A 19,235-nucleotide genomic window follows, 5' to 3' on the forward strand; every position below is an offset into this window, starting at 1 on the left:
AAACCAAAACATAAACGTTACCAAACATTATCTACATTTTTTCATTTATTAAATTTTATTAATTTAATAAAAAAAATCGTATCTCTTTGTAGGTTCATTATTGTCCCTCACACCTAACTCTCAGCCACCCGTGAAGCTCATATAATTGGGGGCCATTGAGTGATATTTGTCTATAAAATGACCAATTTGCCCCTCTTTCATAAAATGGCAGGTTGTTATGTAAAAATAAAATGAAAAGGGTCATAGTGTAATTTCACTCATCCAATAGACCCACTCCCTCCTCGACTGGGTGTTAGTTGATCACTGTTCGATAAAGGAAAAGAAAAAAGAAGCCAAAAATGAGCACAAATTGTCAGTGATTAGTATACAAAAGAAATGAAAAATAAATAAGAAAAAAAAAATGATCAGTATACTAAAGAAATGAAAAATAAATAAGAAAAAAAAAAAAACCCTTCTAGACCTGAGCCTTTATATAAGTCAATATCTCTGCATTTGTTTAACCACACCATCTTCACCATTTCATTCTAACAACTTTAGCAACTTCTTCACCCTACAATATTGACTACATTCAGTGTAGATATCCATGTAAATGAAAAGAGGAGCATTCATAAGAGGTTAGTTTGAACCACACTTGATAGCTTCAGAGTTGAGTTGCATAAAGGCGAAAAATCCACCACACGGGACAACCGCCCGGTTATCCCACCGGTCATCCGGTTTCAGCCACCAGTTTGCCTTTTGCATTCAGTTTTGCTATCTGTTGGTTGCCTTTTAGCAGAGGCTCAGTTTACCTATCTGTTCCTTTTTTTTTTTTTCACACCAACATCATACATTTTGCTATACATTTTTCATACATTTTTTTTAAACTTTTGCAGTCATCGTGCTGAGAACAAAAAGGGCGAGACCCGAACGTGGCGAAACCTCTAACCCTGCACAACGTCAACAACAACAACAACATCATCGCTATCCAACTGTTGATTTTCTTACATACAATCACGAACAAACTTATTCAAATTTTGCTAAACGACTAATTGTTGCGGGGAGAAAGGTAAATCTGCCGTCTCAAAATGATCCACTGTTGCTTGGCAGACTGGATACGATGGGATGGTTACCTTTAACTAATTTACCACATAAGGTATATCCCCGTCTTGTATATTTATTTTACCTTCACTTGAGATCTACTGAGGGACAAGTGGAACAATGCAGTCTGACCTCTTATGTGAATGGGAAAGTAATCACACTAAACCCCCACACTTTTGTGCAAATTACTGGAGTTCAAATAGGAGGTTTGCAAGGCCATTTTCAAACTGAGGCTCAGTTAGCTAATATTGTTGGTGATCTAACTGAGGTTTGTAACACAATTTGTGAGAATCGATTTACCGGCACTAATTTACAAGCATGACATTTAAAACCCCGCCTTCGTATTCTTCATCGATGGATAGTTGAAAATGTCACCTCCAAAAAAGGACATTTTGATGTTGTTCCATGTTTTAATGTTTATCTGTTATATTGTTTTGAAATTGGACAAACAGTAGATTTATGCTACATATTACTGAAAGAACTTATGGTTGCAAATATTGGTACTCTCAGTGGCCGGTCACTACCTTTTGGAGCTTTGTTAACCAAAATTTTCAAAGCGCATTGTGTCAACCTTGAAGGTGAAGTAGATGTCAGAATCACTTCACCAATTTCAAAGTACACACTGACCCGAGCTGGTGGTGCTGAAAACTTACTGGGCTCTATTAATTTTGAAAATGAGCCAATACCTGATGAGCAAGAACCCAATGACAATGCCATGCTACCAAATGAACAAAATATTGGACTGATTATTTAGCGTTGGAACAAGAACGGTACAATCAGCGCCTACAATGGAAACAACAAATGGCTAATCAGGTCAATACATTGGGTACTTGGTTCGATGAATTTGCCGCCACTCATAACTCACTAATTCAATAATTTCGTGAGTTTCGTGTAGACTCTGGGAGACGTGATAAAGTGACAAGGAACCGCATTGATCAAATTGACTATCGAGTCACTCAGGTGTACCATCACTACTTCCCTCCACCTCCACCACCACATGACAATGATGCTTAACTTGTTTCGATGAATGTTTAAATGGTTCACACATGCTGTGGTTACATTTTATTTTCTCATTTTGTTGTGGTTATTTTGTTTTCTCATTTTGTTATGGTTATTTTGTTTTGTTATTTTGTTGTAATATTTTGTATTAATGTTATGAATAGTAAATTTGTTTTTTTGCACTGTAAAATTAACCAGTGACAATATTATAACAATTTGTGGGTTATATTATGAAATTAAAAAAAAAAATCGTACAAAAATTAATAAAAAGAAATTAAAATTAATAACAAAGCCTTCATTTCAATAAAATGAAAAAAATAAATTAATTAAAAAATGTCGTCTACCAATTAATAAGAAAATTAAAATTAATAACAAAACCATTATTTTAATAAAATGAAAAAAGCAAATTAATAAAAATATTTGGCTAAAATGATATAAAAAAAGTTAAAAATTAATAATTATACATTTTTTTTAATAAAAAGGAAAAAAAATTAATAAAAACATATTTGGTATAAAAATTAATAACAAAACCATTATGTTAATAACATGAACAAAAAAACAATTAATAAAAAAGAATTCGTATGGAAATTAATTCAAAATTGTATAGAACAATTAAAGTTGATAACAAAACCATTGTTTCAATAAAACGAAAAAAAAATTAATAAAAAAAATGTGTAGAAAAATTAATAAAAAGAAATTAAAATTAATAACAAAGCGTTCATTTCAATAAAATGAAAAAAATAGAGTAATAAAAAAAATGGCGTCTACAAATTAATAAAAAAAATTAAAATTAATAACAAAACCAATATTTTAATAAAATGAAAAAAATCAAATTAATAAAAAAAAATTCGCTAAAATGAAATAAAAAAAGTAAAAATTAATAATTATACGTTTTTCTTAACAAAAAGGAAAAAAAATTAATAAAAACTTATTTGGTATAAAAATTAATGACAAAACCATTATGTTAATAAAATGAAAAAAAAAAACAATTAATTAAAAAGAATTCGTTGGGAAAGTAATATAAAATTGTATAGAACAATTAAAGTTGATAACAAAACCAGTGTTTTAATAAAACAAAAAAAAACAAATTAATGAAAAAAAAATTCATACAAAAATTAATAAGAAGAAATTAAAATTAATAACAAAGCCTTCATTTCAATAAAATTAAATAAATAAATTAATAAAAAAAAACTCGTCTACAAATTAATAAAAAAATTAAAATTAATAACAAAACCATTATTTTAATAAAATGAAAAAGAAGTTATCGAACATTATAAACTGCAATTTTTGCATGCACCATTCAACTATCAAATTCAATAAAGTGTTTGCCCATGCATATTATACATTGCATCAACAACATATTTCAGTGTCTTCATTCACGCAATTACATTTTGTTGATTGACCATGTGATGATCTTTGTGTTCCCTTTCCTTTAATTGCCATTTAGCCCAATCCTTGTCCTCATTGTCAGTTATCCTACAAAAAGAGAAAAAAAGTCATTAAATTCACAGTTACATAAAGTGGGTGAAGTTATGTAATAAAGGTGTCATAATAATTGAAACTAGTAAAATAATTATACATTTTAAACCATTGGTCATTACGATATTCACTTGCCTTGTTCACATCACAAATTTATCTATGGCCAACACGATTTTGCCACATAGCAGTAGCAATTGCATCACTAAAGTTTGATTGGTACGTCAACCCAAGTTGTGACATATCAACATAGTTAGCTTGGTCTCCAACAAACCCGTCTGCTTCCGCTTCTACCGCCATTTCATTACCATCTTCCATGAAAAATGGGTCCATATCTGCATGCAAACGGATCCAATTGTGCCGTACACAACATGCAATCACAAGAGGGCCTTGTCTTGTAGACTTGTAATTTGGCATGGACCGCAATATTGGGAATCGCTTCTTCAGAACACCAAATGCTCTTTCTATGACGCTGCGTAACGACGAATGTCGATGGTTAAACAATTCCTTGGGTCCTGAATAATGACGGCCATGAAACTCTTACAAGTGATAGCGTTAGGAACGAAATAGGGCAAGAAATCTAGGCATGTTCGTGAAACCAGCATCCACTAAATAATACTTGCCTACATGTAAATAATGAATGCACTATTCTGTCAAATAGATGTACAAAAAAATAATTTCAAAAAATGTACTGTACGTTATTTCGTGACACTCACTATTGGGTGGGTGTGGGAACTGAAGATCAGCTCTTGTAATAGAGTCAACTAAAATAGCATTGTCGTAAGCGCTACCTTCCCATCCAGAATTAATAAATGTGAACAACATGTCGAAGTCGCAAGCTGCTGTACATTTTGCCATACCGTAGATTTTGCGACCACAGAATGTATTTTGTCTTGAAGCAGGGACCCATGCATCCACCAATGTGCCATCGATAGCACCGACACAATCCTACTTGAAAGATATTTGTTTGACCTTAAAAGTTTTCAAACTTGGATATTACTTTTATAATAGGAGAAAAACAAAATATCGTCCCTTATTCTTATTGAAAACTCACAGGACAATCATTAAATTCATACATTGAACCAGGGAAAAAACCTCCTGTCATTTAAAATTTTTGCCGGTATCTCGTCTTGGTTATGTGGTTTGATAACCGTTGATGCAAGCTTGCACAGTGCCCGCATAACAATTTTGATGTGCCGACAAATTGTTTCCATGGAGTGTTGAAATCTATCTGCCAGTAGTCAATGGCGATCATTTTGTGCGAAAGTGTATAAAAAAATTCCAAGTGATTCCGCGACACTGATATGCATATGTTCAGTATCAATAAAGCCATTTTGAAGTAAGGTGTCTTTCAATAAAATGAATGTTTGTGCATCCATTCGTATAATGTCCATCATTGTTTCTGGATGGCCATTTAATAAGTTGAAGATGTAATCATCACCTCTGAATGGACAAGTTTGTTGTGGTCGCCCACTACTTGATGCGTTGATATGGCCATGCATGAAAGCAATCATCAAAAAATCCATAAAATCTTCAATAACCTCATCCTCCTCTGATGAGATCTCCATTGCATTGTTTTATGTGTCGGATGACATATTGTTTCGTCTACATCACAGTAAAAGCATAATTATAAAATAATGTTTTACAACATGCTAACGCTTACCATTATTGGTGAAACTGAATTAAAAAGTGACTACATGAATAGTCAAACTTAGTCATTTACCAGCATCCACAAAAATATATACGAGAAGAAAATTTGTTTAATATGTAGTCATCTTGTAATAACACAACATACTGATGTAAAACAAAAACTACTTAAAAGTTCAATAAAAATAAACATACGAAGATGGAAAAAAAAAAGAGCATCTCATGGGATGAAAAAAAATGATAAAAAACAAATCAGGAATCATCAAATCATCTTGCAGAACGACAAGGAGAATCGCTAACTCAATTAAAACACAACTTCTCACTTCACTGCAAAGCTAGGATCATAGCTAGGCGCATATGGGTAGGAGTACGCACAAAAAACCTTCACCATTCCTTTTCTTTAAACAGTGTCAGTGCCCTAACATACTAGACCGGTGGTATGTCCTTAAGCTCTAGCAATGCATCTTGACATGCATCAAGGGAATACTCATCACCACCTGCACTTACAACCTCTGTGTTAGTTGATCGTGCACGTGAATGTTCTGTTTTTGCCTGTACGTAGGATGTGAAAGTTGCGCACACATCATCGAACCCACTTGACCGTGACTTTTTGGAGTGACCACTGTCAGTCTGGCTGCTTGTAGGGCCCCTATTGTGACTTTTGCCCCTCGCTGGATCCATGTATTCATCGCCGAATAAGTCAACAGGAATGGCTTTAGCAGCATTACTCCTACCAACTTCAGGGTTCCAAAATTTATTTAGCATTTCATTTTCTTCATCTGAGTCAAGGGCTCCTTGTGTGGATGCACGAGACAAGGCCCCTGTGGCATAACAATTTTCAACAATTTCCGCCATTTCTTGGAAATACTCAAATCTTTTTGTCCTAAACTTCTTTACATTTCTGGTAGCCTACAACAATTGAAATATTAAATTAAGCATACTGTACGTGTGATGAAATGTTACAAAATTTTTTTTTTTGAAAATGGTACAGGTTAATGAAAAACCTTATCTCAAAATTCATCAGGTGCAATAACAGTTCATACAATGGGATCCCATCCCAGACCAGTCTGTGCCTGCAGTAGCTTAAACATCTGGTAATCAGCTTTCAATCGTTGATATTTTTGTCGCACCTGCTTTGCTGTATACCGAAATCCATACAGATTGTGCAACTAATTTGCAAAATGATTCTAATACGTAATTGCCCACACAGTAGTATGGCCTGCTGTTTGATTTTTTTTAACCTCTTCTCTCAACATGTTTATTAATTTCATTTCAATTCTAGGAGTCCACATTTTTGTATCTTGATTGTCATCTAAATTGTTTCCATCCATCTATAAACACACAATTTATATTTAACCTACTCTAGAGTAGATATAAAAAAATAACCGAGCAAACTACTCTGGAGTGGATATAAAAAAATAACAAAGCAAAAATCAATTACAATTATTAACGCACGAATCAAAATTAATATTTATTTGAACTTGTTAAATAATGTTAGGAAAAGCAGATGGTTTAAAGGGCAACACAGAGACAAAATAAAAACCACATAACATTAATGTTTATTTGAACGTGTAAAATAATGTTAGGACAAGCAGATGATTTGAAGGGCAATACAGAGACAAAATAAAAACCACCTACCATCAATGTTTATTTGAACTATAGGAAAGGCAGATGATTTGAAGGCCAAAATAGAGACAAAATAAAAATCACATAATATTGTCTATAAAAAGTTTGTGAAACAAGTTTACACAGTGAAAAAATAACCAAAAATAAGTAGAAGAAGAACAAGACCACAAGAAGAAATAAGTAGAAGAAGAAGAACTGAAGAAAAGAATGATGGAGGAGCATGGAGGTCGACTGGCTGAATGACCCGGGGGACGACCGGCTCAGCTTCAACCGTTCAAAGAGTTCAGACAGATCAGAAACTGTCTCTATACTCGTTTAGACTTCTCAAAAACCATTTTAGAAATCATTTGTCCATACCAGATGATTAAAGGATATACGTACCAGATTAGTGGGAGTTGAATAGTTATCATCGGTGATGGAGTGAGTACAGTGACTGAATGTGCGACTCTTTGGTAGTCGTCTGATTCGAGAATAGGTTTGACAAATTTGACTTGTGACAAAAAAAATTGGGAATCAAATTAGGGATGATTCAGAAAATCAGTGTCCTGTAAGAAAATATTTGAAACAAATTTGTGAGTTATTTGACCTCGGTGTCATCGTTGTTTGGTTGCCCATAGAATGAATCTTCCACAATGCACAAATTGTAACTCACTTGATTTGTGGGAGATAGTATGAGTGGGGAGGGGGTTCACAGACATAATATATAAAATGGTTTGAGTTCACAATGAACACTACCCGTGACGAATCGTCAGCCCTAATTTTTGAAACGGAGAAAGACAAGTAGATCAGTTCACCTGTATATTTCTTTTTGCCCGTGAACCTTTTCAGAGATGATGAACATGGAAGCTTTTCAGAAAGGAAGAAGACTGAAGACGTTGAAAGTGGAGAAATGAAGAAGAAAGCTGCTAAACGGGAAGTCGAATTGTATTTTGAATGAAATGGTGGAATTCTATTTTCAAAGTCGTATCCAAACATGAAGTGGGAGTGATAGGGTGGAAATGTAATTTGAAAACACAACCAAACAGAGCTTATAAATATTTCATCTCTAAAAGTGATTGTCCTTAATTTTTTGTCTCTAAAGTCTTAATTTGTTGTAATGGTATTAGAAACTAAATTGACACACTTTAAAAATTAGAGACTAAAACAAAGAGTTTTTTTGTTTAAGGTCTTTGATATTAGGGTTTTATAAGATAAAGGACATGCAACATTTTCATAGCAGTTATGGTCTCTCAACTGTAACACCCCCAAATAATTAACAAGTGATAACCTTGATTTAATCCATCTCAATTGAACAATCTCAATTCTTCGATCATCATTTACTAATCAATCTCTATAGTTGAACTTCTTGATATATAAGAGATTTATAAAAGAAGAACACACACAATTTTATATTCAATCTTTTCTACGGTATGAATCTATAACATGTGAGATTGATATATAACTAGCGAAACAATTACAAAATCAGCTACTTGGGTCACAAGTTCGAAAGCTTAAACCCATTTACAAATAAATGGTTCACAAACCCATACACATAAGCCCTTGGCTTACCAAAAATGGAACAAACAAACAAAAGACCCTTGGGCTCTCAAAAATCCACTCGCCTTCACCAAGGCAGAATCACCACAACCTTTCCTACACAAATCCACAAGGGGTAAGGACAAAGTCCAATAGAAAGATCTTAATAAAGTATATATGTTTTAGGCAGTCTTGTAAATATGCATGCAATGCCATGTCATGCTCCAAAAATCATGAGTTTTATCTCTTTGAAATCTCATGCAAATGATCATTTCAATAATAGAAATACATCGATGCAATAGAATCACAATACGGGATGGTAAATACAACTCAGGTAATCCCTAAGTTGGTATCTGCAAATAACTCACTCAAGACTCTACCAAACCTACTTTATAGGCTCCTAACTGAAAGGCACGTGGTACCTATCTCGCTCTTGTAACGCCCCAAAATAATTAACATATAAGGATCCTGGTTTTATCCTTTTTTCATTAGATAATCATGAAACTCCTAAGATCATAATACTAAATAATTCTCCATACTTGTATTTCTTGATATGCGAGAGATGTGTAAAAGGTGTCCACATGCAATACATATTCAATCTTCTCTAAGGAATGAATCTATAGCATGTGAGACAGATAAATGTAACGAACAAAATACAAAATACAGCCCCTTAGGCCACAAGTTCTAAGGCTTAAGCCTGGTTACAAGTAAGTGATTTACAAATCCATATACATAAGTCGTTTGCTTGTCAAAAATATAACAAATAAACTAAAGAGTCATGTGCTCTCAAAACATCTATTCGCCTTCACTGAGGCGGAATCACCACATCTTTTCCTGGACAAATCCACAAGGCGTGAGGATAACACCTAGTAAGAAGATCTTAACAAGGTATATATGTTTTAAGCAGTCTTAAATATGGATGCAATGCCATGTTATGCTCCAAAAATTGCAAGTTTTATCCTTTTGAAAATCACATGCAATGCTCTTTTTGAAAACACATTATCTCAATGAATTCGAAATACAAATATGAGATGGTAAATACGACTTGGGTAATCCTTAGGCTAATGTTTGCAAGCAGGCATATCAAGCACTACAAATCGCTACTTTACTAGCTCATAACCGGAAGGAATGTGGTACCTACTTCGCATGTGTTTTCGATCTTTCACCATAGACACTCAAGCCAACTTAATCAATGCCAAACTACACCCCCTATCTGGATTTACTAAACGTATTTACCCTAAAATATTTCAAGATCTTAATTGTTTTCTCAAAACAATCATTCAATTCCAAAATATAGCCTTAATAATCAATATTCAAAGGCTATGCAAATGAATGAAATGCAAATGCAATTATATAACCTCATTGTACATTTTTTCACAATTCTCAACATTTTTCCTCAATGGCAATACCACATTCAATATTCCTCAATTTCTCAAATAATAACTAACCTCCATATATATGTGACATATGATACAACTCCATATTCACAATTTATGTAATTACCAAAAGCTTATGATTCAAGTATTCTCAACATACTATCCATGACAAATTTTTCAACAAAATCCATCCATTTCATAGATGGTTCAACAATATATCAAACATTTGTTTTTCCTCATCTTCCTCAATAAAAATCCCATGATCTCATGAGTTTTCTTTAAAAATAAATAAATAAATAAATAAAATCCCATAATTCCAAATATCTAGGGTTTTCCTTCCAAAATAAATTTTCTTATTTACAAAAGGTATTAACATTAATTGACTTCCAAGAGTTACACACTTCATAAATCAAATCATTTTCATAAAAGGGATCCTTATTGAAGCACAATCAAAACCCACAACTTAAACCTTAACTCATAACATAATGATTTTATCAAAGAAATAGGGTAAGACATGCCAAAATCATATATATAATCCAATAAAACTCCTTACTTCAAGCTTGGAGAGAAAATATGAGAAAAATCCCTAGAACCAACGATGTCGAAATTTGATCTCCACTGCACACGTCATAGCCCTTGATGAGCTCTCCAAAATTGATGAAGGAACTAGGGTCAAACCTCCAATGGATTTGAAGAGATCAAGAATTTAAGAGGGTTGGTGAGTGTATTCTCAAGAGAGATGAGAGAAAAGAGAGTAGAGTGAAGTGTAGAGAGAGATAAATGAAAAGTGAAAAGGAAGGGTTGATTGGACACACTTTTCGAACCTCCAGACAGACTGCTTGAGAGATGGATCCAGCACTCAAGCAGTGAATTCAAACTCCTAGAATCCCTCTCCTCTGCAGGCAGACCGCTCAAGCAGTAAAATCTTCACTCTAGTAGCGAAATCACACTCTCAGTATTTCAAACTTCAGAACAAAGAATTAGATGGATGGGTTTACTGCCCGAGCGACCAAATGATCGCTTGAGCAGACTCAGTTTTCAAGTAAGGCTAAAAACAACTTTAGAGTACTCCCATTGTTCCCGGACTTGTTCCAATACCAAAGACCCAAGTTGATGTCTCAAAATACACTTTTGGATGGGAACGAATAATCATAAAGAGAAGAGTAGGTGACAACACGTGATTCATAAGGTTCAAAAGTAGTAAAGATTCCAATATGGAATAGGAATTTTGAATCAATATTGTTTTAAAAAGCACCGAGTCATCATAACGCGTATTTTCAGTCTGTCACCCTGAACACTCAGGCCAACTTAATTCTCAATTAACACCCCTTATCCGAACTTTCCACCATATTTACCCCCAAAACAATTCAAGTTTCCAAAATCCATCTAAAAAACAATGATTACATCTTTCCAAAATCATAGCTTTAATAAGACTTTATTCAAAAGCCACGCAATGAATGAAATGGAATTAAATTACATATGCATATTCTCAATAAGAAATTTCAAATTTTCAACATTTATTCAATGTTAACAGAACGTTCCACATATCTCAAATTTATCTCAATCACCGATATTCCTCGAATATCATTCAACAATATAAATATATATATGTGACATATGACAACCTTCCATATTCATAATCAATCATTAAATTTTCTCAACCCAAACATGTATCAATCATGCAATCCATGTCAATTTCTCAACAATAAAAACTTATCCATCTCATGGATAACTCAACAACATATCAACAGAGAATTCATCATTTTTCTTCATGGAAATTCCAACATTTGCATAAATTTTCAGATAATCAAGTTTTCCCCAAATTACAAAAATCTAGGGTTTTCCTTCAAATACATATTTTCCTCATTTTTTAAAGACATTTTCATCAATATACTTCCAACAGTCTCATAAGTTCATAAAATAAGTCAATTTGAGTAAAAACATCAGAGATGTCACATTTTTAAGCATTTAATTCTAAAATCCAACAATACAAAATTCACCTCATAAGACTATAGATTTGCCAAAGAAGGACTAGGCATACTAACATCATATACATAACTCAAAGAAACTCCCTACCTCAAGTTTGGAGAGAAAAGATGAGAAGAAAAGCCTTAGAATCAGCGGTGTCGAAATTTGATCTTCACTGCACCAAATATAGCCCTTGAGGAGCTCTTCAAGAAGTTCCAAAGCACTAGGGTCAAAATCCTAATGGATTTGGAGAAATCAAAGGAAATATAAGGTGATGGGGGTAAATGTCAAGAGAATGGAAAAAAACCATGAAGTAGAGAGAGAAAGAGGAAGGAGTGAAGAAGAGAAGGAATAAAACGAACATTTTTAGATTCACTAAACGCTCCTGCACTACCACTACTGTAGACATCCCATTTTTGACCACCCTTAAGACTTGGGTGCCTCATGGTGGACACACAATGGTGAATTAGTACGCTGTGCAATTGTTCAATTTCCTCAGCAAAAGGCTTCAATTTTCCAACTTCAGAGCCCAAACCTTGCACCCCCTTTGAACCAAAACCTAATTTTTTTTCTAACCTGACCACTCAGAGGCCTGTTGGCCAAAAGGTGGCCGGCAAGCCAATTTTATTGGCCGGTCATCCCCTTTCTTGGCCGACTGGCTATGTCCAGCGACAGATAGATATTTGCTGTCAACTGTCCCCCCCCATGTGCATGCCTTGCACCAGGTAGCTCAATACAGATATTTCTGACAAATGAACCAATTTTTCTATAAATAAATGACCATCCCTCTTGATTTTAGGTTAGAAAAATTTGCCAAGAGCCCAAAACTTGTCAAACACACTCTCTCTTTATCTTGCACTGGCATACACTTCCAAAACCAAAAATTTGAGGCATCTTGCTGAGATTGTTGAGCCAAAATTTCAGCTCTTAAGGGTGAACAGTTTGTGGTTTGTGAACCAAAGTGTATCTTCTATTCAAAGGTATAACATTTGCCTTGTTTAAACTACTTTTCTCTCTTCTTTTTTCTTGGTGTTTATACTCTGTTTTGGACTGTTTTTGTGGGTTGAAACTTGTGAGTTTAAAGTTGCCAAAGGTGGAGGGGTTAACCACTCTTCCTTGAATCTTATTCCATAGCTTATATCCTTGTGTTTCCCACTTGTTTCTCAACCTTTAGTTACTGATTTTTAGAGTTTTCAGAGGCTCAAACATGTAATTTGAAGGTCCAAAAAGTAGTGGAGTTAGCCACCCTTCCATAGACTTGTTTATTAGCTTTGTTCTCCACTTCTTTTACTTGTTTTTTTTCTAACTTTTCAAATTAATTTCCAGCACTTTTTTTTTTAAGCTTTTGGGGCTGTTTTAGTTGTTTACTTAGTTATGCTTTGAATATTATGCTCGTATTGTTGTAAGTTCTCATAGATTTGGCGGTTTAGGCCTTAGACACCAATCTATTTGAGTTGATAGCTCTTATTCTATAATTTTCATACATATACTCACATTTGTAATAATCATCTCAGCAACCTCCATCCTTTCTTGGTTTTCTTTGTTTAAGAGTCATTTCAAACAATTGATTGTTGTTTAAGACATGAGAAAGAAACCTTCCATGCTTAATGGTTTAACCTTTTCGAAAGTTCATTACCAGGCCATTACATCTCTTTCATGTTAAGCACAACTTCTTGTTTGATACTTCTCTTCATTAGTAGACGTAATTATCACTTTTGGACAAAAATGAATAAGGGATGGCAAGGTAATGTAAAAGCAGTTAAAATTGGACTAAAAGTGGTAAACAAGAGTAATAAAATTGGTTTAGGTTCAATCGGACGTTATATTGAACGTATTATGTCTCGAGTTATTACATACTCTTTAGTAATGTTAATGATTTGAGAAGCAGTGTCTACCATTTCCCTTGAGGTAACTCTATGATAGGGAGATGGTTTTGTTGGTCTTTAATTTTCATTTATTGAGCCTTTGTCTCAAAGATACAGAGATCATCAGGCAACAAGTTTGCGAATCGAGTCTACTCCTTCCTTGATCAATTTCATGATAGAGAGATACAGAAAGAACAAACATCTCTTGGAAATACTCTATTTTTGCTCTGTTTCATTTCTGTGGCAGCAGGGCAGTACCCAAAAACAGTGGTCGGCCGACCACCTTTCTGCCAAGCCAACCATTTTCCAAGGCTGGCCAGCCACCCTATTTTGTGCAAATAGTGTCATTTTCATGGAAGAACAGAGTAGAAGCTGAGGCAAAGATAGATTAATTTTCTGATTGCAAAATAAAATAGAAACTACTAGTAAACAGAGAGGTTTTCAGGAGGACATTCTTATTCGTGTCTGTGCGCCTTCTCGTTTCCCGCTCCATTAATTAGTACTTTTTATTTTTAGTACATTGTAATTAATTAATTAGATTCATTTGAATTTGTAATAATTAGTTAATTTAGCTTATTTATTTATTTATTTTGTGTTGTAATAATTAATTTAATCTGGACATTCGGACCCGCTTGTATGAGGGCAAATTTGTAATATTGTGCATGTCTTCCAATCCCCATTCTTTCTCCCTTTTATTTATTTGCTTACGATGCTTACATATAGCATCGTGTTTTACATTTTCATATCATTGCCATGACTTGAATCCATTTTTGCATGCATTGGGTTCGGTTCACCATTATAACCTTATTGTTACTTCTTACTTAATTGAATACATGCACTAAACGCATGCTTTGAGTTGAGCTATATGTCATGTTAATAACCGAACCTAGTAGTTGCGTTTTGTATGTGTTGCATTAGTCATTTGAATATTAGAGCATGCATTTTTCTAACCATTTTTTCTATTTTGGCTTGCCTCGATTAAGTACTAGGTGAACATTTCTTGCTTTAGCATATTGCATGAATGTTAATGTTGTCATATCAAGCATATTACCATGAGGCTAAGTGCCTATTTGATATACCTATTTGAATGCCTGTGGATGAATGCTATTTTGCTTAAATTGGGATTATTTGGTTAATGTAAATATGAGCTTACTTTTTCAAGTAACATACTCAAAATTCTTTTCAAAACAAACATAAAATCAAAGCATTTCAAAATGGGAGAAATCGTCTATACTTGTGTGCCTCACATAGTAAATTAGCATTAATAAATCGGAATAAGAGCATATATTGTTGATAATAATCACATCATAATTAGTAGAGGCCGATTTTTGATCGGGTGAGTGGGGTGCTCAATTCATGACCTTCTCCTCTCATACCTAAGTTCTCGAGCCGAGATACTTTGGTGATGACGGACAAGTAGCCATTGGCACGAGTCATGAGTTTCCTAAATTTTTCAAAAACATTTAGGTAGCAACTCTGAAATCTGGCAATGCAGTCCATTTTTGGCATCTTTGATGATAAAATAGATTTTCTAAAATTTGCCGGATTTGGACTCTCATTTGTTTAATCTATTTCACATTGCACTTGTGAAATTAGATTGAGAACCACAGAGTCTGAACTGTAGGGCTATTGTATCCAAGGAGACTAAACCCCTTCAAGGAGCATGAAAAGCAAGTTACAGTTTATGGCGACTCTATTGGGGATTTAGAGAACCTGACTCGAACTTCATGATATGAAATTTTATCTACACTTATATGTTCTTTACATTACATTTGCATTGATGCTCTTAAGTCACAATGTTTTCCATCTGCTATTCCTGGACGGCTTGCTAGAGGCTTGCCTAAAAAGCTTGCCAAAAAGCTGGCCAGTTGTGGGCTTTGCCATGTTGGAAACACAATCCTTGGATCTAGATTACCGTCGTACTGCTTGATCCTCCTTTTACTTCTTGGTGTTAGGTGTGAGAGGTATATTAGGTAATCTTGCCGAGGTACCTCTTTCGACCATTCGGCCTAGCTGCATATAGCCATAATGACTATTCCAACGTAGGACAGGATGCTCACCCATATACAAGATTTTGTGAAACTACTTGCTTGAAGTAATAAAACCCTAGATCATGTCAAATCTAGGACAGGGTAACCCTACCCCCCTCATAGGGGTGTTTTGGCTCTCTTTACCTGATATGTGCTTTACAGTGAAACTGTACAAGAATACACTATATCAATGGTACAGTTGATATTAGTTTATGGGAGCAGAATTTAGTAGGAAATACAGTCCTTCAGTTGTGATCATAAACTATTGCAAATTGGGCCAAAGTACTGTCCGATTTTATATTATTGTTTTTCTTTTCTTTATTTCTTTTGCTAGGTAGTTTTGCAATGATAGCTTCAGAGAGACCTGATATCCCCCAAGTTTTGTGGACTCACTCTGTTAGGTTGCAAAATCCGAGATCTAGTTGACGGTCAGCCAGCGTTAGTCTTTCTCCTACCAGTTGTTCGAAGAAAAAGAACCAATTAGTTTTCACCAACATAGAATACTCAGCAGTCACATGTCCATTCTCACACACTCAGCTCACCAATAGCCGATTCCTCCAGACCCACAATGGCACACAGTAGTCCAGAAGAGGTTGTTGCTATGATGGTAGCTTTTTAGAGAACCATGGATATGTTGAATCAAAGAATTGTCGCTCCAGATGAAACTATAGCTGAAATGTGATGCCCATCTAAGGCATAGGCATCTACTGTGCATCCAGTCCAGGCTGCCCAACCAAACCCTGGTCCACCTTCACCAGTTGAAAATCCTTAAGTTCCAGATCCCTAGGAGGTATTAACATAGGCCTAAGCTTTCAGGTCTCTAGCACAGCCCCACTGGGGACTCATTCCTTCGACATCATCAACATCAATCCGACTATGATAAAAATTGCCAGGCTAGAGAAGGCGCTCAAGAAATCTCAAGGCTTCAATTCTATCCTAGATATTGAAGACATCTATACTGAGGCCTTTGTAAGATTGCCGAAAAAATTCAAGATGCCTTACATCGATAGATTCGATGGTAATGGAGATCCTATTGTTCATGTTCAACTATTCTCAGATGTTCTAAAACCAATGGGCCTAACTCGGGCTCAAAAATTGTCATTATTTAGAAGAACTTTATCAAATGTGGCAGCTATCTGGTATACCAAACCGGAGGACTCGACTAAACAGAATTGGAAAGAACTTTCTGAGGGGTTTATTAATCAATATTCATATAATATGCAGATAGAAGTGACAATCAACGAGCTGGGAATGACCACTCATAATCCCAAGGAACCTTTTATTGACTTTGTTGCAAGATGGAGGGCAAAGGCAACCAGGATGATGAACATGCCCTCAAAAAGGGAACAAGTTCGACTAGTAATTCAGAATCTCAGATCAAACATGTTACAATGTATGATAGTTGCTCCACTATCTACGCTTGGTGTTTTGCATGAGTTGAGGGTTCAAATTGAGAGGACATTCAAGAAAGGCATTATTCAGAGAACAAGTGAGCCAGTAAAGAGGCCGTTTACCAGGAGTACCAATGATAGCAATAGCACTATTCCTAGGCCTGTTAAGATCAGTACCGTCGCCACAACATCCAAATAGCCGATCCCTTTACCGGTGCAACTTCACAAACCGCCAGTCTAGCTTAAAACCAATATAAAACCTTTACTCCCCTTCACATGAGCCCAGCCCAGGCTCTCAAACTGCTAATAGAGTAAGGGCACCTTAAGCCCCTTGATCCTTGCCCTCTCCCTGACCCACTCCCAGCTAAACACAATCCCACCCAATACTGCATTTTCCACTAACAACACGGTCACCCCACTGATCATTGTTATCGTCTTCATCATGAGATCCAAGATCTCATCGACAACAAAGTCATAACTCCACCCTCAGGTCCATCCTCAAAATCAAATATGACCACCAACGCACTCCTTGTCCACAACCCAGTCCCCCTAGCTAGAAATATCAACCTTATCCATACATTACCGCCCACCTTTAACCCCAACGTACATATCACCCCATCCCATCTGCCTAAGCATGAGGCAGTTATTCTTAAAAGCACGGATTTGTGCATGATGGATATAACACCCAAAACCCAATCAAAGCCTATGGTGGCAGAATTGGAAGAGAAGAGAAATTCCCAGAAATAGGGATGTCTAACACCTAAGTTATGGAGAGGAGGCCCTCACTTGCAAAAAAGTATGACCCCAGCCGGTATATTGTGGCTTCGGATCATCCAAAGCCTGTAATCATACTACCAGACTTGCTCAGCATCAACGCCATTGGAGAAAATGAGCCTAGGCAAAATCTGAATTACTGGTATGGACAAGGTCTTGACAACATGGAAGAAATAGAGGAAGACCTAGAGGACCCCTACTTCTTTGAGGAAGAGGATGCAAGAAGCGTTCAGATCAGGTGATGGGATCCAAGCCAGCCTGAATCCATCCACGGGTGGTTAAGTAGTGGAGAGGAATCTAATACGGAGGAGTATATGAAGAAGAATTCGAACGGCGAGAAAGTTGGTGAGAATAGCAAGGCTGAGGCAATGCCTATGACTAAGAAGGAGCGAGCGTTGGAGACTTTCCAATGAAAGAGGATAAACAAAATACAGAGAAAGATAGCCCAGGAGCAAGAAAAAGAGAAGAGAAAAGAAGAGGTCCAGTAAAAAACGGATGATCTCCAAACCATGAAAAAGCTCGAATAGGAATCCAGTGACAAGAAAAGGATGCCAATGAAGCTTAGGCAGTACTGAGATGCAGAGATTGAATCAGCTGTAGAAGAGGAGTGGTGTGCCGACAGAGGGCACGATGTGAATATGATCTGAGTGGAACCCGATAATGACCCAGCAATGGTTGTAGGGGAATGATGAGAGGACAGAAATTTGAGTTTCGGGTACACAGATGAGGGATGAAAAGCCAATACCCCAGACAATACATAGTACACAGATAAGATTAACCACATGACCAGAAGTGGTCGTTATTTCAAACCTCCATCCCTAGATCAAGCAGAACCCTCCGAGAAAGAGGCTGAGAAGTTGAAGAAGAAGGACACAGAAGAAGACCTGGTCTTAAAGCAGCTTAAGAAGATCCTGACAGATATATCGATTTGGAGGCTGTTGATGGCTTCTCGGGAGCACAAACAAGCGTTGCTAGATGCATTGAACAAGACTAAGCTGCCTATAGACACCACCACTGACCAACTGGTGTCTTTGGTCACATCTGGGGATATTACGCTAGTGTTGTCTTTTACGGACAAAGAGCTATCACCTGAAGGGGCCAACCAAAACAAACCCCTGTATGTGACTTTGGAGAGCTAGAAGAAGTGGATCCCAGTAGTACTAGTGGACACTGGTTCAACAATTAACGTATGTCCGTCAAGGACAGCTTATGCCATAGGCTTGAAGCCAACTGACTTCACACCTATAAGCAAGCTGTTCGAGCTTATGAAAATATCAGCCGTGATGTCATGGGGACCTTCAAGAGCCAAATACTGATTGGCCCATCTGAGCATGAGGTTGAATTCCATGTGATGGACATGTCAGCAACCTTCAATCTGCTCTTAGGAAGGCCTTGGTTGCACCAGATGAGAGCAGTTTCATTAATAGTTCACCAATTGGTGAAATATCCATTCAAAGGTGGGATTGCTACTATTTAAGGCAATTCTTCGAT

General features: G+C 35.9%; 1 protein-coding gene across 1 annotated transcript; it reads left to right on the forward strand.

The window, feature by feature from the left end:
* Positions 1-16,455: 16,455 nt before the first annotated feature.
* On the forward strand, positions 16,456-17,169 carry LOC114266210 (uncharacterized). The gene has a single exon (XM_028207098.2). It carries the CDS (start codon positions 16,456-16,458, stop codon positions 17,167-17,169), a length of 714 nt encoding a protein of 237 aa, XP_028062899.2.
* The last annotated feature ends 2,066 nt before the right edge of the window (positions 17,170-19,235 follow it).

Source organism: Camellia sinensis, chromosome 5, assembly GCF_055761805.1.
Source record: "Camellia sinensis isolate YWXY chromosome 5, ASM5576180v1, whole genome shotgun sequence".
In the NCBI taxonomy this organism is placed as follows: domain Eukaryota; kingdom Viridiplantae; phylum Streptophyta; class Magnoliopsida; order Ericales; family Theaceae; genus Camellia; species Camellia sinensis.

Excerpts from the sequence above, each read along its gene's own strand:
- LOC114266210 (XM_028207098.2), top strand. The coding sequence starts at position 16,456 with ATGATAAAAATTGCCAGGCTAGAGAAGGCGCTCAAGAAATCTCAAGGC.